Below are 25,819 nucleotides of genomic sequence, written 5' to 3' on the forward strand. Positions count from 1 at the left end.
AAAATATTTTGGTTTTCACTTGATATCTAATTTAGAGGATCCTATGATCACAACATTGTCAACAGTGTGGGCAGTCAGCATGCTTAAATGCACAAAATATCAGAAGCGATGTAAATGGAATGGTGGTTTTAAAGGATTTAAAAACTTGGTTTCATTTCACCCAAGATTTATTCTTCGCTTTCATTATTATGCCACATTCTGTGCATAGTTTTATATTCTGAGCAGAGGTGTTTTACTCATTTTTCTTTCTTCACCCTAGATGGTGAGTTTGTTGTTGTCTAGAGGTGCCAATATTAATGCATTTGACAAGAAAGACAGACGAGCTATACATTGGGGAGCATATATGGGTATGTACTCTTTTGCAACTGATTCTCTGTGCATTAGAGAGAAAGTCAGTCACTTCATTTTATTGAACTTATATACTTTAATTTCTAGGCAAAAGCGTTTAGTCAAGGTTGCGTAGTAGGTGATTACGAGGAAGGTATCTATACATCTCATATAACATTTGTAATAGGATACAGCAAACTGTCTTTTTTTTAATGAATGCTTTTGTGGCAGAAAAAAATGACATGCTAATTAATTTTGAGAAATGAAGGAAAACAGTTTTTCCCCTAAACACTAACTTTTTGGTTTAATGTGGATTCCTGATTGAAAATGTGACCACTAATGCCACATGGCTATTAAGAGGAAAGATCGGCGTACGAGGAAACTGAATAGAGATAAATATAATTCTCCATTACTTATAGGTGGTGGTTATAGAGTCATAGAAATGTGACTGGAAGGGACTGTGAGAAGTTACCAGGTCCAGCCCACTGTACTGAGGCTAGAATCAAGTGAACCTAGACTTTACCTGACAGGTGTTGTCCAACCTGTTCTTAAAAATACAACCTCCCTTGGATGACTATTCCAGAATTTCACTACCCTTATAATTAAAAACCTTTTTCCTAATTTCTATCCTAAATCTCCCTTCTGCAGATTAGGCCCATTACTATTTGTTCTCCCTTCAATGGACATGGAGAAAGATTAATTACTGTCCTCTTTAGAACAGCCCTTAACATATTTGAAGACTGTGACAGGTCGCCACTCAGGTTTTTTTTCTCAAGAGTAAACATGCCCAGTTTTTAACCTTTCCTCATAGGTCAGGTTTTCTAAACCTTTTATCATTTTTGTTGCTCTCCACCGAGCTCTCTCCAATTTATCCACATCTTTACTAAAGTGTGCCACCCTCAGTTGGACACATTAATCCATCTGAGGCCTCACCTGTGCCAAGTAGAGCAGGAGAGTTGCCTCCTGTGTCTTACATAAGACACTCCTGTTAATACACACCAGAAAGAGATTGGCTTTTTTTGCAACTGCATCACATTGTCTCATTCAATTTGTGATGTGCTGTAATTTCCAGATCCTTTTCAGCAATTCCAGTGTATAGTCAGTTATTCTCCATTTTGTGTATGTACATTTAATTTTTTCCTTAAGTGTAACCGTTTACATTTCTCTTTATTGAATTTCATTTTGTTGATTTCTGACCAATTCTCTATTTTGTCAAGACCATTTTGCATTTTAATCCTGTTCTCCAAGTGCTTGCATTCCCTCCCAGCTTGGCATCATCCACAGATTTTATAAGCATGCTCTCCAGTCCACTATCCAAATCATTAATGAAAAAATTGATAGTACTGGACCTGCAACTGACCTCTGTGGGACCTCCAGTTTGACAGATAATCATTGATAACTACTCTTTAAATATGGTCTTTCAATCAGTTGTGTACCCACCTTATAGTAATTTAATCTAGGCCACATTTTCCTAGTTTGCTTATGAGAATGTCATGTGGGACTATGTCAAAAGCCTTACTAAAAATATGAAGTTTTCTAGTAAAGTATCAGAAGCTGACTCACAAAGGAAAAATAATAGACTTTAAGATCGGTATATTTCTGATTCGCTCCCTGCTTGGGTTTTGTTTAGTTTTGTTTAATAGGGAAATGGACCAAGAATAAGACTTCAAATTATTGCACTTCCAGGATTTCAGCCTCTTTACCCAATCATTGTCTTGCCTCTGACGATGAAGTTGTCCACAATGGGTTGGTTATCACGTCCTAATGATACAGGCTTCCTTTATGTAGACTTCCTTCCATTAGTCTTTTATGTAGAACTTTGCTGTTTATAATAAGTATGGGAATTCTTTTCTTCAGCTTGTCTGTAGTCATGGTTCCTCACCTCCAGCTTCATTTAAGAAGGGCAAAGGTTAAAAGAAAAGCAGATAAGGGCTTTTAGTTCCAGTGCTCTGACAGAAGCCTCTTAGCCGTGGCTAAATAACTCAGTTGTACTTCTAAATAAGTCCGAAGCAGCTACTGATGTACTTTTCAGTAACAACCAGTTTTCTTTGACTTCTGAGCAAGTGCAACGTAACTTTTCTTCAGTGTCTTTTCTACCTGTGGCATCTGTGTGCTTACAAAATACTTTCTCTTGACATCACAAAAAGTTGTAATTTCTTAGGACTTGATACCAGCTGTAATTGCTTTCAGTTCTCCTTTCTTTTATCTCAGCAGGGCTGTATTGGTTCTCACTGAAGAATTTATGGTAGTGGCCACAGCTCCGGAACAGTAACAGATATCTATTTCCAGGAAATTGGCTAGAAGCGGGTGTCATTTCAAAATGTAAATTATGTGATAAACATATTAAGTCAGCATTAATCAATTTGAGTTTAATTATCAATTGCAGGAAAAAGTAAATTGATGCCATTCCATAGTCTTGACTCTTCAGAGGTGCGGTTTGACTTTCAAAAATAATAGTTTATCCGACACAGGAGAGAAGAATGAAAATAGAAAAATTTATATTATGTTCTCTGCAAGCACAGAAATTAATCAGAGGAGATATAAAACCAAGATCCATTTGTAATCATTAGAGATCCCATAGCACTCTGGAGTAGTAGTTTTGCATTAATGTGCTGAACAAATTCTATTCTGGGTAGTTTACATTTTGTCTAACTATGTTTCCCTACTCCCAGTTATTCCTAAACATTTGTGTAGTGTCCTATAGTTCTGTTAATGGCAGTTGCTCTTCTTCATAGATATAAATGATTATTGTATGCTGTACATACTTTTTTTTAGTGAATCTAAAAACTATGGAAAATGCTTTGAAATCCGTTTAGATTGTGCATTTATAAGCACCTTTTTAAAAAATAGGCTGAAATCTCTTCAGGACAGGATTTGTGGAGGGTTTTGGGGGAGAGATTTGTGGGGGGAAGGAAAATCTTACTCAGCTATTTTGGATCATTTGCAATGAGACATTACAATTACATTGTCTTGGTACAATGATCTGGACAAACTGGAGAAATGGTCTGAAGTAAATAGGATGAAATTCAATAAAGACAAATGCAAAGTTCTCCATTTAGGAAGGAACAATCAGTTGCACACATACAAAATGGGAAATGACTGCCTAGGAAGGAGTACTGCGGAAAGGGATCTGGGGTCATAGTGGACCACAAGCTAAATATGAGTCAGCAGTGTAACACTGTTAGTGGTACATACGTAGTACTCACTGTTGCGCAAAAAAAAAAAAAAGCAAATATCATTCTGGGATGTATTAGCGGGAGTGTTGTAAGCAAGACATGAGAAGTAATTCTTTCGCTCTACTCCGTGCACATTAGGCCTCAGCTGGAGTATTGTGTCCAGTTCTGGGTGCCACATTTCAGGAAAGATGTGGACAAATTGGAGGAAGTCCAGAGAAGAGCAACAAAAATGATTAAAGGTCTAAAAAACATGACCTATGAGGGAAGGTTGAAAAAATTGGGTTTGTTTAGTCTGGAAAAGAGAAGACTGAGAGGGGACATGCTAGCAGTTTTCAAGTATATAAAAGATGGAGGGAGAAGAATTGTTGTTAACCTCTGGCGATAGGACAAGAAGCAATGGGCTTAAATTGCAGCAAGGGGAGGTTTAGGTTGGACATTAGGAAAAACTTCCTAGCTGTCAGGGTGGTTAAACATTGGAATAAATTGCCTAGGGAGGTTGTGGAATCTCCATCATTGGAGATTTGTAAGAGCAGGTTAGACAAATACCTGTCAGGAATAGTCTAGATAATACTTAGTCCTGCCATGAGTGCAGGGGACTAGACTAGATGACCTCTTGAGATCCCTTTCAGTCCTATGATTCTATATCTTAATACAGAATTAACTATATTAAGCAGTATATTTTATAATGACTTATATTGTTTAATCATTAACATTTCTGTTTTTCAAAATTATTTAAACACAACCTTAATGTGTTTTTATTTTTAACAATTCTTATTAACTTTTTTGTGGTGGGAGGGGAACTAAATACTTTCTGATGTGGGGGAATTAAAATTCTCAGGAGAATAGAGAGAAATAAACGCCAAGGGGAGTGGAGGTGAAGGGCAAAATCATTGTTGGTCAGTGCCTCTGTAGTGCACTGATGCTTAGATCATGGAGCTGATTTTATCCCATCTTGTGCCACTACATTTAATATAAGAACATGTTCCTACTCTTTCCAGCTTGTCTTTTGCATCATTTTTACACTTTCATAAAGAAGGATTGTTCAATATCATTGTCCCAATAGAACCTTTGAATTGCAGTTAATAATGGGAAGCTGTATGACTGGTGAACAAGTTTACCTTAGTTATTGCACAAAGCATAAAACTTTGATATGGCAACTTCACTGAGTAAAACAGAGTGAGGTTTAGAACTGTGTTGGTGCCTGACTAACTTGAAGATTAGTGGATTATTGATGAATAATATGGATTATGCCATAGACACTTCAAACATTTTAACTCTTTGGTCTTTGTTCATATCAATTTGTTGTGATAGTAGGGATAATAGCATAGATCTAGATAATTTGCCCCATTTTGGTCTTAGTACTTACTACATATGTACCAGGACAGATTGCTGCTTGGACAGATGTCCATCATGTGTGTCAGTAGGACAGACATTTAACATAGTGTCTGAGTAGGTGTTCGTTTTTTGCTTTAGGTCAAGCTTGTGCTGATATAGGTATAGCAAAGATTATATTGAAGTAGTAACCTTAGGAACTACTTCTATTCAAAAACAAGTAATGTAATGAGCCCTGAGAGAAGTTGTAGAGGAAGAGCAAAGTTGTGCTTATTGATTTTTACTGAGAAGTACAGTTTAGCTTATTTTTCAGCTGTGATTCAAAAAAGCTTTCATTTAAAGGATTAATGTGTAATGAACACATTTAAAAAAACCCAAAATACTAGCAATAGTTTGCATAGAGCAGGGGTTCTCAAACTTTATGCACCGCGACCCCCTTCTGACAACAAAAATTACTACACAACCTAAGGAGGGGGAACTGAAGCCTGAGCCTGCCCAAGACCCGCCGCCCCAGGTGGGGGAACCAAAGTCAGAGCCCCACCGCCCTGGGTTGAGGGGCCAAAGCCCAAGGGCTTCAGCCCTAGGCAGGGGGCCTGTAATCTCGGGCATTGGCCTCAGGCCCCAGCAAGTCTAAGTCAGCCCTTGTAACCCCATTAAATGGGGTTATGACCCATTTTGGGGTACCAGCCCACAGTTTAAGAACCACTGGCATAGAGAAAACAGAGCCTTTGAATGCTTCTGCAGAAAGGTTAGGTGATCATGCGGCTGTCAGCAGGGAAAGGAATTGATTCTTGGCACTGTTCCTCGATGGGGACTGCACTGGCTCTAGTCCCTTGCCTGCCAGTCATGGCTATGGAAGCAAGTGATCACTCCCTGTATCATTCACAACTCCACTCTTTGTATCTCAGTTTTCTTCTTCCCAGTGAAGCTAGAATTATGGTATCAACGTGCCATCTTCAGTCTAGTTTCTCAAGCCTTGTGTAGACTAGAAAAAGTGTTTAATATTTTGGGGTGTTTTTTGTTTGTTTTTAATTAAGTTAGGTTCCTTGAGTTAGTTAACTCCATTGGAAACATCACTTAAACTGCATCTATGCTAGGTGCTAACATCTCTAAAATTGTATTTGCTTATCAAAGTCTAACATGATTTTAAAGATATTAAACTGCATATATGTTAAATGCTAAGTAATGTTTTAAATTGGGTTAAAAATTGATTTTACCCCCCACCCCTTTACTACTCTAGATAAGGCCTTAGAGGAATAAAACTTCCCCTGTCTGTCACTGCAGAAGCATTGTTAGCCCAGGCCTGTGCTAAGGTACTGTTTGCTCTTTCAGTGTTGCTTTTATTTGCAGAGTGTTTTGTCAGGACAGTATTCCCAAATCCTGACTTGAAACAGAAAGTGGAGACAGGAGCTGGAAACAGGGAAAATACAATTTTCAAATTGTTTACTCAAACTATTAATAATAATAATAATTGGGGGGGTTTCATGGTACGTTTCTGTTTAAATATAAAGAAGTCAGAATAGGTATATGCCCAATAAATGAAACTCCTAAATTTGTATGGGTGGATTGAGGAAAAGTTGTTAAATAACTTTATAAAGCACTGCAAGTATGCTTGGTGTTGAGGTCTGTAAAGTCTTTTGTAGTTTACAAAATAGAAAATGCATATTTGAAAAAAAAATACTTAAATAATTGGTCACCTGATAGATCAGGATGGTTGTAAAAGTGATCTAGTCAAGAATATCTGGATTTCTTGTCCTAGAAATTGCTTCACTTATACAAGTAAGAATATTAATAATCCACATTGCAGAAATCTCTGCTTGAAGCCTGTTTTAAATTAGTCTTTAAATTAGTGAAATTGGTATTGGAGCCATCCAGAACTAGTGTAAAATATGTACATCATGCTGGGAAATCCATACTCCTAGTGCCAAAGAGTAAAACAGAACAAGATCACAGACTTTCTTCTGTAGGGGGGAGACTTATGGTAGCTAGAATGTTGCTGAGACCAGTGAATTAAGCAGTGTTAATACCATTACTCATAGTTTGAAGCCATGCTGACATCAGACTTCAACTATTGCTAATCACTTCAGCCAAGAGGTTGTTGTGTGTGACTGTTATTGATCCAGTGTTCTTAGAGATAAAACTAATAGTTAAGATCTGATTTATCCTGCCTGCAGTAGTAGTTTTGAGGGAATGAAATTCAGTGCTTGAGATGCCACAGCTATGTATGGACAAGCATTATCGGGTTTGTAATGAGGTACATTTTCTGGTGTGTGCTCACCCAGCTGGAAAAACAAATGCTTTCTCTTGTTCAGCTAAGCTAAATTCTATCTACCAATTTTAGCACATGCTACTTTTATAGACTTGTAATAGGATACTTTATCCCTGGAGCATATCACTTGTCTAATTTCCATTTTTAAAATAGATTTGTAGACAACGGAGGGGGAGGGATAAAATTAACTTCTTACATTTTTTTAAAGAAATCTCTGTGTGTATGTTCATATACAGTGGACCTGATTCTCACTTAAGCTATGTCTATACTATAGCTTATGTTGGCATAATTTATGTCACTCAAGGGGATGAATAAAACACCCTCCTAAGCAACATAAGTTACACCGACATAAATGCAATTATAACAACCTAACTCCCAGTGTAGACAGCGCAATGTCAACAGGAGGGCGTCTCTCATCAACATAGCTACCGCCTCTCGGGGAGGTGGATTACCGTCCTGTGCCAATGGGAGAAGCATTTCCATCAGCGTAGGTAGTGTCTTCACTGAAGCGCTACAGCGGCGCAGATGCATTGGTGCAGCTGTTTAATCATAGACGAGCCTTTATTTTAAAAAATGACTTGGGGAATTAGGAGCGTATGTCCCATTGATTTTCAGTGAGACTTAGGCTTATGAATTCTTAATTTACTTTTGAAAATGGATCTTGCATTTCTAAATTTCTTTGGGTAAAGTTTTCAAAAAATAACATATCTGTAAAGGAAAAATTAATTTTTTTATATTACGAAGTCTAGAAATGTTTTCTTAAAAAAGAGACTTATCTTTCTGCTTGTTTCTACTTTAGAAACTTCAGAAATATGAAGTCTTTTCACGATTCATGCAGGAGGCCTTAAGAAATTAAATGGAAGTTTTCTCAGTCTTCAGTTTGAAAGAGCAAGGTTCTGAGCTTTTCTTTCAAATCTTTGACAGAAGTTTGAGTTAGATAGGTATTAAATCAGATAAGCAAACAGTTTTAAGTAGCTTACTAAAAATCCCTTCTCCTCTCAGTTGGATTTGAGAGCTAATGGGCTGACGTAAGGTTTTAAGTCCTCCAAAAAATCCTTCAGCAAAAACAGAAGACAGGATTTGATATTTTTTTATATAAAACAAAAATCAAGGCTAGAGAGATTGTTTGGAGTAGGAGGAAATACATGGACAAAATATTTCAGACTGCCTTTATAAATCATAAGGAAATGAGATGGGGAAAGAATATGGTTCTCTGCTTCTTTTAAATGAGGAGAGTCTATAGTGCATTTTTCACCTTTTAAAAGTTGATCAAGTGCAGCTAATAATAAATTGATATTATTTCTCTGAGTCAGAGCACAATTGATAAATTAAGTTATGTCTTAATATTTATTTTTCTTTTATTTGCCCAGGTCACATTGAAGTTGTGAAATTACTTGTGACCCATGGAGCTGAAGTGACATGCAAAGACAAGAAATCATATACACCCCTACATGCTGCAGCATCTAGTGGAATGATCAGTGTAGTCAAATATCTTCTAGATCTTGGAGTTGATGTAAGTAAACATGTAGCCAAAGGCAAATGACATAGGAAAAATCTAAACTATTACTGATCAGGAATATAGTGGTGCAGAGAATGCTCCTTTCTTCATGCTCAAGAATAATAATTGTGGTAGAGTACTTCATAAGGTCTTCACTCATTTATTTATTGGTTACAGAACTTCACTCCCTAGGCTTAAGTTTCTTCTATAGATTTTCACTTAAAGGTAAACTTGTCCTTTAAATGGTTTCATTATCTTCCGGGAGGGAAGGAGTGATCCTATGTTTAAGGCACTGGACTGGGACTCAGGAGATTGGAGTTCTGTTGCAAGCTCTGACGTACACTTTTTCTGTGACATTGAGGAAGTCACTTAATCTCTTGTTTCAGTTCCCCATCTGTAAAGCGGGGATAAAACTTCCCTATCTCACAGGAGTTTTGAGGGTAAATCATTAATGATTGTGAGGTACTCTTATACCACACTGATGATGGTCATATAAGTACCTAGTTTTAAAAATATATTAACAAAAATATTGTCAGTATTTTTGAGATGATAAAAATAAATTTATTAAAGAGAATTGTAGGCCTACTGGCGTTCTACCTTTTGAATAATCTTGCAATCTTCCACAGAGTGACCATTGCTTCTGAAGTTGTAGTTTGAAAACTAGGATGTTTCTTTGTATAATGTAATATGGAGCTCTATTTGCACATTCATTCAGTATTAACTTCTCATATCTTAGGAGCTAAAACAAATATTTCCAAACTTGGGTGCCTAAAATTGGGCACCTAAATCCATAGTTAGGCATCTTAGTATGTGGCCTGATTTTCGTAAGTACTTGGCACCCAAAATTCCTACTAAATTCATTCGGCCCCGCAGGCATTCAGTTCCATGGAACAACAGACCATTTATTTAGATGACTAGATCGAGGCACCTAAGTCTCTACATTTAATTACTCCTGGGGGGATTCTGCACCCCAAAATTAAAAATTCTGCATACAATATTTTAAAATTCTGCATATTTTATTGGTCAAAATGCTGGAAATCACTTTAGATAAGCTATTACCAGCAGGACAGTGGGGTGGGAATAGGTATTGTTTCATATTCTCTGTGTATATATAAAGCCTGCTGCAGTTTCCACGATATGCATCTGAGGAAGTGAGCTGTAGCTCACGAAAGCTTATGCTCTAATAAATTGGTTAGTCTCTAAGGTGCCACAAGTCCTCCTTTTCTTTTTGCGACTACAGACTAACATGGCTGCTACTCTGAAACGTATCACATCAGTTTGTTGTTTTAGTAATTTATTTCAAAATAGTATTTTTGAAATACCGCGGTTACCGCTGTTGGCCCTGGGCAGCTGGGCTCCGGCTGTCTCAAATTCTGCGTGAAAAAATAAAATTCTGCACAGAACATTAATTCTGTGTAAATTCTGCATTGTGCAATGGTGCAGAATTCCGTCAGGAGTAAAATTTTAGTTTTAAGTTCCTAATTTTCATTTTGGGAGAGCAGCTCTGCTGTTTAAATACTCAACCCTCCTCTGTGAGGTTCTTGTCCATTAAAAGGAATCTGCAAAAATAATTTGCAAAAGATAGAAGAACATTTTTCACTTGTAACTGGAGTTGTCAGAGCACATTGCCCCTGCGGACCAACACTCACCTACTTTTCTGCTTTGTTTTTCTAGATTAGTACTATGTATTTGGAACTGGCAGTAAGGAATTGAGGGAGGTGGAGTCATTGGCACTTGTCTGTCAGTAATGTGATAACTTTTGAGCACTGCATCCACTCAATTCCAAAATTTCAGGGAATATTTTAGGCATCAATGAACTAACCCTATTGATTTTGGTGAAAATTGGAAAAAACAAAAGAGGGAGATGGGGGCATGTGGAGCCATTTGCATTCACCTAGCACACCCAGCAGTTCAGCCACTTCTGTAATTGTCTGTAGATTAAAGAGCTGATTGATGGTAGCTATTAACATGTTCCAGCATAATGTATGGACTAGGGGTATTCACAGAGCCCTGGCATGGGGGATGAATTGGTGGCACACAGAACCCTTGCCGGGGTTGGGGGAGAATGGATGACCCTGGCAGTGGAGAGAATGAGGGACATCGGTATGGGAGAAAGGGATGGATAGAGATGCACACAGAGACCCTGGCATGTGGCAGAAGAGTGAATGGGGCAAGGAGAGCACAGGGGTCCTTGCTTGGGGTTGGAATTGAGAGACCCTAGTATTGGGGGAAGAAACACTGAGGGCACACCACCTCTCGCATGAAAGGTAGGTTGCAGAGAGCCTCTGAAATAGAAGGTGATGGGAGTGTGGCACACAGGCAGCATGAGGAGCGGCTAAGGAATGCGAGGAGCCTCTCTTGCGTGCAGTGGGATGTGCCTGCAAAAACAAGAAGGTGTGCGACCCTCTATATTGTACAATCTTGATGATTAGATCAAGGGAAGAGTATGTACATGCCACCAGTGACTCTGCATTATAGGAGCTTTGGGGGCTCATACAATCAAGGTACATGATCCCAACAATGTGGACTTGTTGTGATAATAAACTTAGAGAATTCTATTTACAAGTGGCAGAATACCTTCCTTTCCCACAACCACTACCAAACACTTTAATTATCTCCTCTCAGAGAGGTTGAAAAGTATTCCATTCTAAAGTTTTTTGGTCAAGGAAATCCAGTCCAGAACACATTTAATGTACTGTTTTGTGATATTCCAGAATGCAATGAAGACATCCTGCATAACAACAAAAGATGTTCTTTTGTACCTAGTTAAATACTGTTGCATGATGGCATAAAAGAAGTGTGGTAGAATTTCACAGTATCTTACTAATTGTCTTGTTTTTTCCCCATTAGATGAATGAACCAAATGCCTACGGAAATACTCCGCTTCATGTAGCTTGCTACAATGGACAAGATGTTGTAGTAAATGAACTTATAGACTGTGGTGCTAATGTAAATCAGATGAATGAGAGAGGTTTTACACCTTTGCACTTTGCTGCTGCATCAACACATGGAGCATTGTGTTTAGAACTTTTGGTCTGTAATGGAGCAGATGTAAATATGAAGGTAAGGAAATTAATCTAAAGGTGGATTCAATAAGTTGTAACATACGATACATCTGTGTCTTTATATCAGATATTATAATTTAAATTACAAGGTTTAATATATTTTTATTACAATAGTACCTGTATACTCATCAGGATTGTGGTGCTAGGGGTTCTACAGACAACGAGTAAATGACAGTCCTTGCCCCCAGTCTTACAGTCTAATTTAAGATGAAATGCAAATAGTGGGTATACAATCTGAAGGAATAAGGGGGGAAAGATGAGGGAGACAATGAAGTAACATGCATTTAGATGGGCCCACTAAATAAGATAAATGTCAGAAGTCCATATTGGCCATTATCTGTTAGAAGTGTCCCATATGCATAACAGTAAAAGCTGGTTTTGAGAAGAAATTTTTAAAGAGGTTAGTAGTTTTACAGAATATTTCTGAGAGTGCTCCATAAATAAGAACCAGTGTGGAAGAAATCACACAACTGTTTGTGGGAGAAATATACACAGGCAAACAAGGCTGGCATCTTTAGTAGAGCGGTGAAGGGCAACAGAAGATTCTAGAGTCAATAAATAGGGAGGGGTTGAGTTGTGAAGGGCCTTAAAGGTAAGGAACCAAAACTTTTACTTGATGCAGTGCAGACCTAGCCAGTCGAAGGACGCAGATTGCTGGCTGACATGGTCAGGATATTAGTGGCCCCAAATGGACTGAGAGAAAAAATGTACTCATGGCCATAATTCCATGGCTGTAGGACTTGCCATAGAATCCACCTCTGTTGAAAATATTTCCTTTGACTTATAAAATTTAAATTTCTAACCCTTATGGTTGCAAAAATAAGTTTGAATATAGAAAAATGCTGTGAGGTCTTCCTAAGTTTGCAAACTAAGAGCCCTGAAACAGCTATCAGAGAGAGGTGGGAACTGCCCTATTTTAGTATGAGGTGCACTCAAGTCTGATGATGACAGTTGTCCTCATAAACATTCAGGTAATGTGCCTGTCCATTTGTTATTGGTGTGTGGATGGCTATTAAGGTAGAGACAAGGGGAAATTGGGTTTTTTTTATGGAACTTAGAGTTCAAATGTCATAAACACCCTCCCTCCCCCCCCGCAAAATCTGGTTATCTCTGCTCCTGCCCACAAATGGGAGGAACTAGAGAGATACATCCCTCCAAAAACAGCAACTACCTCCAAAATCCTGTGCTGCCTCCCATGCCTTTCCAGATGCCGAAAGCGCTAATTGGTCCCATTCCTTGCTACCAAAATGTCTAGCATGAGGACTAAGGGGAGCAGGTTCTATGGAGCAGCAAGAAGTGGCTTATTGATAGATACACCAGAGATCTTCTCGGTTAGCTACAGGCTCTGATGTCTGGCTGGAGGACATCTGATCCATACAAGTTTCCAGATTTATTTTAAATAAATTAGGTTAACAAAAGCCATAAAAATAAATGTATGAGCAAATTGTATTAAAATAATTTGGGAAGCTAGCAGATCCTGGTCAGCTATCAACTCCAAGAATAACCTGGCACACTCAATCTCAAAGCCAGCTGATATTTATATTTCAGCCAAATGGGTGATATTGGAAGAGTCAGATCATTCCCAGGTTGAAAACCGATATTTAAACTACTATTCTTATGCCCAATATCTTTTTCTCTCCACCCTCCTAAACATAGGGTTCATCTTTGAGTGATGGTACCTATTGTATTCCACTAGGGGTTTACTCATGTGCACCATGCACCCAGAGTTGGAGAGTTTGAAAGTAGTGTCTGTTAGTCTGTGCATGTGCCTTGGCTTGCCTTGTGCTTCTGTCCAATGCAATAAAGGGCGGGATGGACTGACTGCGTCTCCAGTTCCTTCTCACCACTGCAAGTTCCAGGTCGGAACCTTCATAGTCCTCGTCTGATGCAATTGTAAAAAGCATAGTTGTAAATAGTTTTAGCAGTTTTAACTGTAGTTTTACTAGTTTTATTTCTTTCCCGGTTTTAGTAATTAATAGTTTTAATGTTAGTTTAGAGTAGACTTTAGGGACTTCTCCGCTGCCCCATGCAGCGTGCAGATATTGGATTATGCCCAGAGCTCCAGGCTACAAACTCTGCGCCTCCTGTATGCAATCTTTCTCGATCAGCGATGACCTCCAACACTGCCTCTGCTGCCTGGGAGAAGCTCACGTCACAGCTAATTCAGCGAGGCGTGTGCCTCCCACGACTATGTCCGACTCCAGTGCCAGCAGAACCACCCCCGCTGACCCGATAGCATGGCTTATTTGGGAGATTAGGATGCAATCCCATAAGCATGGGACTAAATCTTCCTGAAAATCCAAGGAAATCAACATTCCCTCCACCAGTTCGGCCCAAGACAGTGGAATGCATTCTAAGTCCCACAGGTACAAGAAGATGATCCATTAACAATGGGATCCAGCAGTTCCAAGCAATAAACAGTTGGTACCGCCATCTCCAGCACTTCAAAAACACAAGACTCTTCTGTGCCGGGGAAGAACCTCAGCACTGGTACCGATGACGGGAAAAGTGAGCGTGCCCCTCACATCAAGGAGATCCAGATCCTTGGCTGCATCCCAGAACTTTGTTGCTTTGCTGGATCCATTTGCAGGGAAGGGTATATATGAGCTTACAAGAGAAGTTTAAGGGCCTAATCTCTTTTACACTGGTATAAATGCAGTGTAATTGCATTAAAATTAATGGAAATACTATGCGTTTATATTGATGTAACTAAGATTGGTATTTCTCTTCTGCTTTGCCGATGGTTATTTAATTAAAATGGGAATTCTCTTTTTTGCAGGGAAGGAGGGAGATTGACTTTGTAGTAGCTTTACTTTGCAGAGGTGGTTGTAGTAGTGTTAACTTTTCAGTAATAGAGTATTCCAGCTCTGCGCAGTCAATTCTGGTTTTCAGATATTGAGTAGGATGATTGTTCCCTGTTTTAGGGACAAATACCCACTTTATATTCCTTGTTTTCGCGAAGGATTATTCCTTTAGTTAAAATAGCAGGATTTTATATTGTTGTGGTTTTTGTTTCTTTAGACTACTCTTATTCAGTAGAGTTTATTGTAAAACTTTTCAGCAATATGTATAGAGGATTTCAGCTGTGCTCAATTTTTTATTTTTAAATATAATCTTGATTTTTGGCTTTTAATGCTAAAGTTCAAAATATTTGTACAGTTTTTGGCAACTGTCATAAAAATACAATATTCTATTTATAATCACAAATATATTACTTTGTAAGTTTAGATTCTACTATAATTCTTTCCACTGTCATCTACATGATTTTTAGAGATGTAGAGGGGGCATAGGTGGGCATCTGGGATAGGTGGAAGATGTATGTGTGCATATGCTGTGAACCTTGATCACTGGGTGTTCTGGAGACTTTGAAATGTTCACTCCATTCTTGTTGGCTTCACCTCTGGGAGGAAAGCATACAAGAGATTAGTGAGCTAGCAGAAAGTTTGAACTTTTGATATGTTTCCCCCTTCATCCATTTTCCATAGGAGGGGGGAAATATCGATTGTTTTGGCAGGTACAAAATTGTCACTATCCATACAGTAATTTAGATCTTTAAATCCTAGCAACTACTGCTCAACACTATTCCTTTCCTGCAACATTCAGTCTAAAAAGAGTATAGCAAACTCAAATAACGATTTTGCATGTGTAGAAGTATATTATCGGATGTATATGGGAAACTATAAATTGTATTTGAACTAGTATCAGCTGGATTCTTGAAAAGAAATGGTCTCAGTGATCTGAGTAGACTGGATATATCTAATTTTAAGTGAAGCCAAGTTTAGGCATGGATGGTTGACCACTTGAGAATACCTGGTGTTCTGGGCTTGGTGTTGCTGTGTAATAACAATGGCTTCTCCTAGATATTTTTGTGTTTTGGAAAAAAAATAAGTATTTTATAGACATATATTGCCTGATGGTACATTATACAAGAGACTTGTGTTTTAATCTTCTATTATCTCACTTCATTGAGCTTCAGTGAATGCAACCAAATAACAATTAGCCTGCAGCTATTTTACTGTGGGCTATGATCATGTCAGATGTCATAAGCTTAGCGAGGGCAGGCTTGATCGGTACTTAGATGGAAGACTTCCAAGGAAGAAAGGAAATATTTGAAAGGCTCATATTTTTGGTGCAGTGGAGTGAAGCTGCTGTTCATTGTCTAAGGAATCTGTTCTTGTAGTTCTGTGTATACTTCTTCTCAACTTATTTATTTTAGAATACTTTATATATTAAAAAAAACAAAAAACCCAAAACTCTTGGAGGAAGTATAATATTCCTAAAATCTTACCTGTATGTTCTGGTTCTGAATTTAATTGCACACCATCAAAATATTTAGTGGGGAGGTTCCCACAGCAAGTTCAACTTTGTCCCCTTGCAATAGGGAATTTTGTGTTAATTAACTGCATACAGTAGAATGAATACGTTGTGTATGTGCACCTACGGAAATAGAAAATGGTATAATTTTCTATGGTAATATGATGGTTGCAAATTAGTGTCACATTGCCTAGTATTTTTTGTGTGTGTGTAACTTTTTTTTGTGTGCATATAGGTTTTTCATTAACCTGTAATGTGCTAACTATGGACTAAATTTCATAGGAGAGACAGTTTATGAATGCATTTAGATAGTGCTTTTAAAAACTAGAATCCCCTCTGTGTTGACCTAATTTCAGGGTACCTTTTTTGGGTGAGTGGTTAATTGTACTTTTCATGTGTGTCAAATGTGCAGTACCCTCTGTGGTTGAATAAAAAGAAAAGGAGTACTTGTGGCGCCTTACAGCTCACTTCATCGGGTGCTTTCGATGTTGTAGCTCACGAAAGTTTATGCTCAAATAAATTTGTTAGTCTCTAAGGTGCCACAAGTATTCCTTTTCTTTTTGCGAATACAGACTAACCCAGCTGCTACTCTGAAACCTGTAGTTGAATAGTTCGCCTTAAGGATTATTTGTGGTTTGTGATGAATTACTTATGAGTTTCATTTTAAAGTAACAGCAAAGAAACAGATTAATATTTTAATGTCAGTCTTCTAACACTTTGTAATGTTCTATAATAAGGTTCTCGTATTCAGACTGAATACAAGTCACTTCTTTAAAAGAAGCTTTATTTTTTTGGCTTAAGATTTAGGGAGGAAGTAAATGTAGTTCTTGGTGCTAAGACTGTCTGCTGCCACTATCCTCTTGATTGTCCTAAAGGCATAATTCTGAGTGAGTGTGCATCATTGAGTTGTCAATAGAGCTGGAGAAGGGATTAACAAGAACAAGATAACAGCAGTGTTGAATAGCCTGTAATGTCTCCTGGGTTTGTTACTACCAGCAATTGTTTTATAGTAGTGTGGAGAGGGAATTGATGGTGTTGGTGGGAAAGGATCACTTCTCCTTGCTAATTTTGATAGATAAATGTAGCTGGCTATGGGTTGATAGTTTTTTATTTTTGTTTTATTCCCAGAGTAAAGATGGGAAAACGCCATTGCATATGACAGCAATCCATGGTAGATTTTCAAGATCACAAACCATCATCCAGAATGGTAAAAAGAAAAAAAGTATTTATGTACATGTATTGAAATGTTAATGACATTTTCACATTCTTATTTTGCTATGGCCAGTATTTCAGTTAGTGAGGTTTTTATACCCTGATAAGATGCGTATAGACCCTACCCATCTTTAGCTTCACTTTAAGGATGGAAAAGCAAGGGTATTTGTATCATTGTCCCTTTTCTACAGCATTGAGTTACAGAAACAGTTTGCCCTCTACAGTAGTGGTTCTCAAACTATTGTACTGGTGACCCCTTTTATACAGTAAGCCTCCATATGCGACCCCCCCCCTTATAAGTTAAAAACACTTTTTAAATATTTAACACTATTATAAATGCTGGAGGCATAGCAGGGCTTGGGGGTGGAGGCTGACAGCTTGCAACCCCCCACATAAAATCCTCGTGATCCCCTGAAGGGTCACGACCCCCAGTTTGAGAACCCCTGCTCTACAGATAAATGACGAGACCCGCATTTACTTCGCTGTCCATTATACTCCTGATGGAATTCTGCACCACTGCAGAATGCAGAATTTGCACAGAATTAATGTTCCCTGCAGAATTTTATTTTTTCATGCAGAATTTGTGATTTCCACCAAAATGCTTCCTTTTTCCAGTTTTGTGTGTTTCAAATGTATTACAATGGAACCACAATTATCCTGTCTAATAGGGACCAGAGCCAGATCGGATGACCAAAAATCCACATAAACTGGGGAGTGGGCAGGGTTGCCACCCATCCAGGTTTTACCCAGACAGATCAGTTTTTGGCTTCTCTGTCAGAGTGCCATTTAGGGTTGCCAGGTGCCTGCTTTTCGACCAGAAAATCCAGTGTAAAAGGGTACCTGGCAACCCTAGGGCACCCAAACCAAAAGTCTTGTTATTGCGGGGGAGGGGTAGAGGTGGGATGCTGAGCAAGTGCTGGGGGCAGGGCTTCAAGGTGTAGCAGGGGCAGGGCCTTGGGGAAGTGGGGCTTCAAGAGTCCAGTTACTAGCAATTAGAAACCCTAACCAAAAGTCTGGTTATCGTGGGCTGGGCAGAGACTCCAGATTATTAACGCATGCGAGCCCCTGCTCTGTTGGGGCTGCCTCTTACCTGCAGGCAGGCTCCTTGAGATGATCCCATGAGCAATGGGGACCGGGCTTTGGGGAGAAGAGGTGTGAGTGACAGGGGCAGGGCTCGGGTGTCCGGTCACCAACAGCTAGAAGGGTGGCAACCCTAGTGGTGGGTGCTCTAGGTGTCAGCCCCTAGCGGCTGGTGGTTTGGTTAATAAAGAGAGCAAGATAATGGAGGCTTGGTTAAACTAGGTTCTGTTGTATTTAATTTCACGGAAACAAGATAACTGCCAATAAAAATACCTCAAGTTTTGTATTAATATGCCTAGTAAGGAATCTGTTTGTCAAAAAAACATTTTCTGAATCTTTTTGGTTGTCTGTATTGTTACAGACATACTTTCTGGCAGGTATTTTGAAATATTTTACAAAAATTGAAACTGGCAAGATTATACCATGTTATTTTGACAAATAAAAATTTGCAGAATTTTAAAATATTATGCACAAAATTTTTAATTTTTTGGCGTAGAATTCCTTAGGAGTACCATTAGTACTCAATACCACTGAAACATTTTAAATTTTTAAACCAAAAAAATCATTCCATCACATTACTTGTACTTTAAACTTATTAATCTTTAACACCATTTTGCTAACAAACATATGCACATGTACCATTTTGTGCATTCACACTAACTTTTATATTGTAGGAGCTGAAATAGACTGTGAAGATAAGAATGGAAATACACCTTTGCACATCGCAGCTAGATATGGTCATGAGCTACTAATCAACACTCTAATTACAAGTGGTGCTGACACTGCAAAGTAAGTTACTGACTTGGATATAGGCTAAAATAGTTCAGAAATGCATTAATTAGTAAGCCAGAGTAATGTATTGTTTCACATTTCTTTCTTAGCTCTTTAAATATTCAACATGAGATTAGAAATGCATTCAGTCATATTCTTTGCAGATACTGTATCTTGTTATAGTGTCACATCTCACTGTAGTTTAAACAATCAGAAAAGAAGTAGTAGACTGTGTTGCCAACTTGTACTTCAATATAATAGTTGAAATATGCAAGCCAAAACCTCATGCATTTTAACTGTCTGTCATGAATGAATGCATTATTTTTAGATTGAAAGTAAGCTTCTTAACATATTAAGAGATTTCCTTAGATCTAATCATTCTAATTAGATTTTGTTGTGGAAACCCTATACATGTGCAGTTTGGCATGCAATCTTGATTCTTTTATTGTAATGAGACTATGATGTCTGATTATGCTGTATCTTAGGAGGGGTGTACATGGGATGTTTCCTCTCCATTTGGCAGCATTAAGTGGATTTTCAGATTGTTGCAGAAAGCTCCTTTCATCAGGTAGGATACTCTTTTAAAAATGTGTTGTGGTTACTACATATACATTAACCTTTTAGTATTTTCAGTTATATTTCACAATATTTAAGCCCTTTTTCAGTAGTACATAGAAATAATCAGTTAGCTGAGGATTGTGCTAGCTAGTCTGAGCTACTTTGCATAGTTAAAGATGGAGCAAGCTTTCTGTGGTAAACCTAAATTTCAAAACTTGTAAAACTTAGCCAGAACTGAAGCAATATGCCTGAAATTTCAAGTGTGATCTTATGCACATATTTTCTGGAGGGATTGAGACAAACTAGACAAGTAGTTTAGGAACTATAGTGGTTCAAAACATGTGGTGATTTCACTTTAACATCTTCTTTACTTGCTCCTCGAACGCCAAATTGTCATGATTCCAGTACAACTTTGCCTAGAATAGTGCTGTTCAACCTGTGACTCTCCATGCTTTAACCTGTATGCCTTGAGGGCAACTGCATTAAGAACAATGTTTGTATTTGATTATGAATTAAAAACATATTCCCTGAGCAGCACTCTGCAACTTTCAAACTGAAGTGTTTAATCAACCCCCTCACTATGAAGAAACTGTACAGGGTACTGCTTCCCCTGTGACCCCTGGATCAGCTCTGCTGTGAGCTGGGATTATGCTGAAAGGTGTCAGTCCCCTTTCAGCTGAATACCTACTGCATGGCAAGGAAGGGAAGACGTATTAATTTTGGCAGCTCCATAGTCTGCTTCTCTGATGAGATATGGAAACTCCAGGGGGCTCAAAAGGAAAGCTTGACTGTCTTGAGCCTAGGAGAGTGATTATCAAAAGGAGGACTCCCTTCCACACCACAGGGAAGTGTGGAAGCCTAGGAGAAGGGGAAAAGGAAGAGAAGCTGAGGAACCAAAATGTAGGCATGTTGATTCTCTTCTCCAGCATCTTGCTGTAATTTGCACCAGCTGACAACTGTCCATTAGGTACCATGTGCAGCTGTAGGATAGGCAAAGCTTAGCATGCTCCAGCCACTTCCCCTTTCTGTCACAGTGCAAAGTTGTACTAGATGTATACCTACAGGAGACTTCCCCATGTCAAGGTAATCTCCATCAGAGGACTTGCAGATGATTTCCATTCTCTGTGTTAGTTGCACAAAGGGATGTGGACCAGCACACATAATCTAAAGCAGTAGTTCTTAACTTGTGGTGCATGCACCCCCAGGGGGTATGAGATGCCCTTTCTGGGGGTGCGAGACATGCCAGGTTTTTTTTAGAAGGTAAATAATCGAAAACACAAATTAAGAACAGGAACGTAAGTACAACTACTTTGTTTCATCAAACCGATGTATTTATTAACATTATACTTTAACGATTACTGTAATATACAAACAAAAATATATCTAGGTTTAAAGAACTGACCTACTTCAATGATTTTTGATAAGGGGTGCGAGAACATATTTTGAAAACCAAAGGGCTGCAGTAAAGGTTAAGAACCACTGATCTAAAGCATCAGTCATGGTTGCTTGACCATTTAAAAATTATATGTGCAGCACTCAGTCTGAAAAGATTGGACACCAGGAGCCTAGAAACTCCTGTTTAATAAGTTGATGTTATTGAAGATTGGTATCTTTGACTAGTGTATTTTTTTGCAGGGAGGAGGGTGAAATTAGTTGATTCATATATTAAGAACCCCTCTGGAATCTGAATTCATCCATCACAGTGATGCAAAGCTTGCAAAGTCTGCTTGTCCCTATATGGATGACCATTATGGAGACAGTGGTGTCAGGCAAGGTATTAGTGTGATGAGATGGACTGTTCAGTGAGCAGAACTGAGAAATACTTTGTACTTTGGGTGAGGCCTCCTAGGGGGTTAATGAGAGGGAGAGTGCCAAATAGGGGCAGTAGAGACAGCCCATATTAGTAATCTAGGGACCACTTCTCAAATCAGATCACTAACTAGCTTTATGTGCCCTCTCTATGCGAGAGGGAAATGGAGATGGGACACATACCTAGGGTCCATCCAGTTTGGGATGAAGAAAGAGGGGAAGCATAGTGGGGGAAAATGTGGGGAGAACTGGAATTCATCTCTGTGTAGTTCACTAATTCCGGTCACTAAGAAATTCTTAAATTAAGGAAAAAACAAGACAAAAAAAATTGAATCCCAGCAAAAAAACCTGAAATTGGAGTTATCATTGTGAACATCTATCAGTTATTTGAAAGGGAAACTCAAGAGAATATTTGAGAAAACTACAACTATAAATGTAGCTTGGAAATTGTATTGAACTATAACTTTAATTTTAAATAATGATTAAGTATGGACTTGCACTGTTAAAGTCACTCAGACAACTGTAATTCTCCTAGTCCTTCACTGATATTCCATCCTGCATGCCTGTAATACATTGTGCCTAAAACAGTGGCATTTTAGTGAAAGAAATCTTGATAGGTCACTTGGGAACATGGGAATTGCCATACTGGATCAGACCAGTGGTCCATCTAGTCCAGTATCGTGTTTGACAGAAGTCAGTGCCAGATGTTTAGGAGGAAAGTACAAGAAACTCTTCAATGGACAGTTGTGGACTAGTTTTCTCACTGGGAAGTTTCTTTCTAACCCTACTTCAGTGGTTAGCTAAAGCCCTGAAGCATGAGTTTTTCTTGGGGTAGGAGGTACTCTAATGCAACTTAATGTTCTCATTATCCATTTGAATTTCTAATCCTTTTTTGAACCCTATTAAACTCTCGGCCTCTGTGATATTTGGGGTAATGAGTTTACAAGTTAATTTTGTGGTGTGCACAAAAGCATTTCTTCTTCTTTGAGTGGTTGCTCATGTGTATTCCACAATAGATGTGCGTGCGTGCCATGTGCACAGTTGCCGGAAGTTTTTCCCCTAGCAGTACCCGTAGGGGAGAGCGCCCCCCATGACCCCTGGAGTGGTGCCTGCCTGGCGTGGTATAAGGGAAGCTGCATGCTCCCCCCCACCCTCAGTTCCTTCTTGCCACCAGTGAAGGTACGTCAGAACTGCTCTGCTCCGCTCCAGCTTTGCTGTAGCTCGTCCCCAGAACTGTTCATTCGTTCAGCATTAGTACCTGTAGTTAGATAGCTGTTTAGTTAGTCAGTGAGCCCGAGCCGGGGCATGCCCCGCGCCCCGGGATTTAAGTTGTATGGCTCTTGTAGGCATTCTGTGCCAAGAAGTGACCCGCACGCAGACTGTTTGTGCTGCTTGGGAGAAACCTATATCAGCGAAAGGTGGAAGATTTGCAAGTCATTTAAGCCGCAGACTAAAAGAGAAAGGGATATTAGGCTCTGGGCCATCCTGATGGAGTTGGCGCTGACTCCGACCCCAGCACGCCGCTCCGAACTGGTACCCGGCACCGCGGCGTTGGTATACAGCCACCCTCCGGTGCCATCAACCAGTCGGCACCGCTCCTCACTCACGGGCACGCCAAGAGGGCCAGGAAGACTCCCTTTTCGCAGCGGCACCGAGGGAAGTCTGGGACAGAGGCTAGGCCCATGTCAGGCAGTCCTCGATTCCCACTGGGCCCCAGGCCTCTGACTCACATTGAGCAGAGTAGCCCAGCCCCTTTGGAACAGGCCTCTCCGGATGTCCAGATGCCGTCCATGCCTGAAGCCCTCCAGGTGGCCTGGGACGAGGTCTGAACCAGTACGTGGTGAAGCTCAAGTTCTGCATGGTCTCTCTGGCCTCCATCATCCCCTCCCTGGATCCCAGGGACTGGTACGCTGCCCTCGATCTACAGGATGCATACTTCTACAACCACATATTTGAGGGGCACAGGCACTTCCTCCATTTCGTGGTGGGACAGAATCATTACCAATTCACGGTCCTCCCGTTTGGTCTGTCCACTGCCCCCACGGTGTTTACAAAATACATGTCAGTGGTAGTGGCCTACCTCAGACGACGAGGGGTCCAGATATTTTCCTATCTGGATGATTGGCTTGTCAACGACACCTCCCGGTCACAGGTGAGGGATCACATGGTGCTCCTCCTGTCCACGTGCACTGCCTTGGGCCTATTGGTAAACAACACCAAGTCCATGTTAGTCCCGCTCCAATGCATAGAGTTTATCAGGGTGCTCCTGGACGCAGTGTCGGCCAGGGCCTCTCTCCTGCCAGACAGATTCGAGACCCTGAAAACTCTCATCGATTTGGTCACAAGGTTCCCGGTAACAACAGCCAGGGTTTGCCTACAACTCTTGGGTCACATGTTGGCATGCACGTACATGGTCCGTTATGCCAGGCTCAGGATGAGGCCCCTCCAGCTCTGGTTGGCCTCGAAGTTCTCCCAGGCCACGGACAGGATGGACAAGGTCCTCACCGTGCTGGACTCTGTGATCACCTCCCTACGGTGGTGGTCCGCCCCAAACAACATGCTCCAAGGGGTCCCGTTAAGGGACAGGGCCCCGTCATTGGAGCTGGGGTCCGATGTGTCCGACCTGGGTTGGGGGGCCCATGTGGGGAACTTTCAGACCCAAGGCCTGCGGTCGGCTCAAGACCTGACCTTACATATAAACGTCAAGGAGCTCAGGCCGGTGCGGCTGGCATGTATGGCCTTCCGCTCACACCTGGAGGGCAAGGTAGTCAGGGTCCTCATGGACTCAATGTTCTATACCAACAGGCAAGGCGGAGCCCGATCCTCTGCCCTCTGCTGCAAAGCCCTCAGACTATGGGACTTCTGTATAGCCCACAACATCCACTTGAAGGCCTTCCACCTACCGGGCGCCTGGAACGAGAGTGGGGATTGCTTGTGCAAGGACTTTTCCTCACAACACGAGTGGTCCCTGCTCCTGGAAGTGGCCCACCGGCGATGCCCCCGGTTCTGCTCCGGGGGGGTCTGGGGAGGGGTGCTATCTCCGATGTCTTTCTCCTGTCCTGGTCAGGCCAGCTTCTCTAACCTTTTCCCCCGTTCCCTCTAATCAGCAGGGTCCTGGAGAAGATAGACAGACAAGGCCCGGGTCCTCCTGATTGTTCTGGTGTGGCCCAGGCAGCATTGGTATGGGACCCTCATGGGCCTGGCAGTAGCTCTGTCTTGGCTGTTGCTGCTCCGCCCAGACCTGCTTCTCAGGACCAGGGCCGCCTCCTCCACCCCAACCTGGTGGCTCTTCACGTCGCGGCATGGCTGCTCAGTGGTTAGGTGGAGAGGAAAGAACGAGCTCAGAGCAGGTGCAGCACATCCTCCTCGAAAGTAGATGGCCCTGTGCTTATTTGGTGAAGTGGTCCCAGTTTTCTAGGTGTGCGGTGGACCAGGCTGTCTCCCCGGTGACCGCCCTGATCCAGCTTATCCTTGATTACCTCCTCCACCTGAGGACCCAGGCCCTGGTGCCCTCGTCAGTCAAGGTTCACCTGGCAGCCATATCGGCCTTCCATCCGCTGGTGCAAGGGTACACAGTATTTTCCCATGCTATGACTGGCAGGTTCCTTAAGGGTTTGGATCATCTTTTTCTGTATTCTAGACACCCGTTCTCGCAGTCTAAACCTGGTGTTGGCTCGTCTCATGGGGCCCCCGTCTGAACCAGTGGCCATGTGCTCCTGGGCTCACCTCTCGTGGAAGGTGGCCTTCCTGGTTGCAGTCATGTCGGCCAGGTGAGTCTCGGAGCTCAGGGTCCTGATATCCGAGCCGCCTTTACACAGTCTTTCATAAAGACAAGGTCCAGCTCCGCCCACACCCCGCGTTCCTCCCGAAGGTGGTCTCCGCCTACCACATGGGTCAGGACATTTTTCTACTGGTCCTCTGCCCCAAGCCTCACGCGTCCAGTGAGGAGCGCCGTCTCCACACGCTCAATGTGCAGTGGGCTCTGGCTTTCTACCTCAAGCGGACCAAGCCATTCAGAAAGTCCTCACAACTGTTTGTCGCCTCGGCTGACTGCGTGAGGGGCCAGCCGATTTCCACTCAGTGGCTTTCCAATCGGATCACTTTGTGAATCCGTTCCTGTTATGAGTTGGCAGGTGTCCCCCTGCCACCCATTGTGAGGGCACACTCGACTCAGGCGCAGGCCTCATCGGCTGCCTTCGTGGCCCACGTCCCCATCCAGGACATTTGTAGGGCTACCACGTGGTCTTCGGTTCACACGTTCACCTCGCACCATGTGATTGTCCCCCAAACCAGGGATGATGCCAAGTTCGGCAAGGCTGTCGTCCGTCCTGGGATCTTGTGAACTCCTAACCACCTCCAACAGATATAGCTTGGAATCGCCTATTGTGGAATACACATGAGCAATTAC

The 25,819-nt window shown here is 41.0% G+C and overlaps 1 protein-coding gene across 2 annotated transcripts in view; it reads left to right on the forward strand.

Annotated features, from left to right (window-relative positions):
- ANKRD28 (ankyrin repeat domain 28) overlaps nt 1-25,819 on the forward strand; it is a 227,539-nt gene that overhangs the window by 140,814 nt on the left and 60,906 nt on the right. For both annotated transcript variants that reach the window (XM_084621173.1, XM_084621172.1), the window contains exons 6-11: nt 260-347; nt 8,475-8,617; nt 11,453-11,665; nt 17,110-17,188; nt 18,948-19,062; nt 19,530-19,612. In XM_084621173.1, the coding sequence (XP_084477299.1) occupies nt 260-347; nt 8,475-8,617; nt 11,453-11,665; nt 17,110-17,188; nt 18,948-19,062; nt 19,530-19,612 (721 nt within the window). The remainder of the gene's footprint in view (nt 1-259; nt 348-8,474; nt 8,618-11,452; nt 11,666-17,109; nt 17,189-18,947; nt 19,063-19,529; nt 19,613-25,819) is intronic.

The sequence above is a fragment of the Lepidochelys olivacea genome, assembly GCF_965140295.1.
Source record: "Lepidochelys olivacea isolate rLepOli2 genome assembly, chromosome: 2".
In the NCBI taxonomy this organism is placed as follows: domain Eukaryota; kingdom Metazoa; phylum Chordata; order Testudines; family Cheloniidae; genus Lepidochelys; species Lepidochelys olivacea.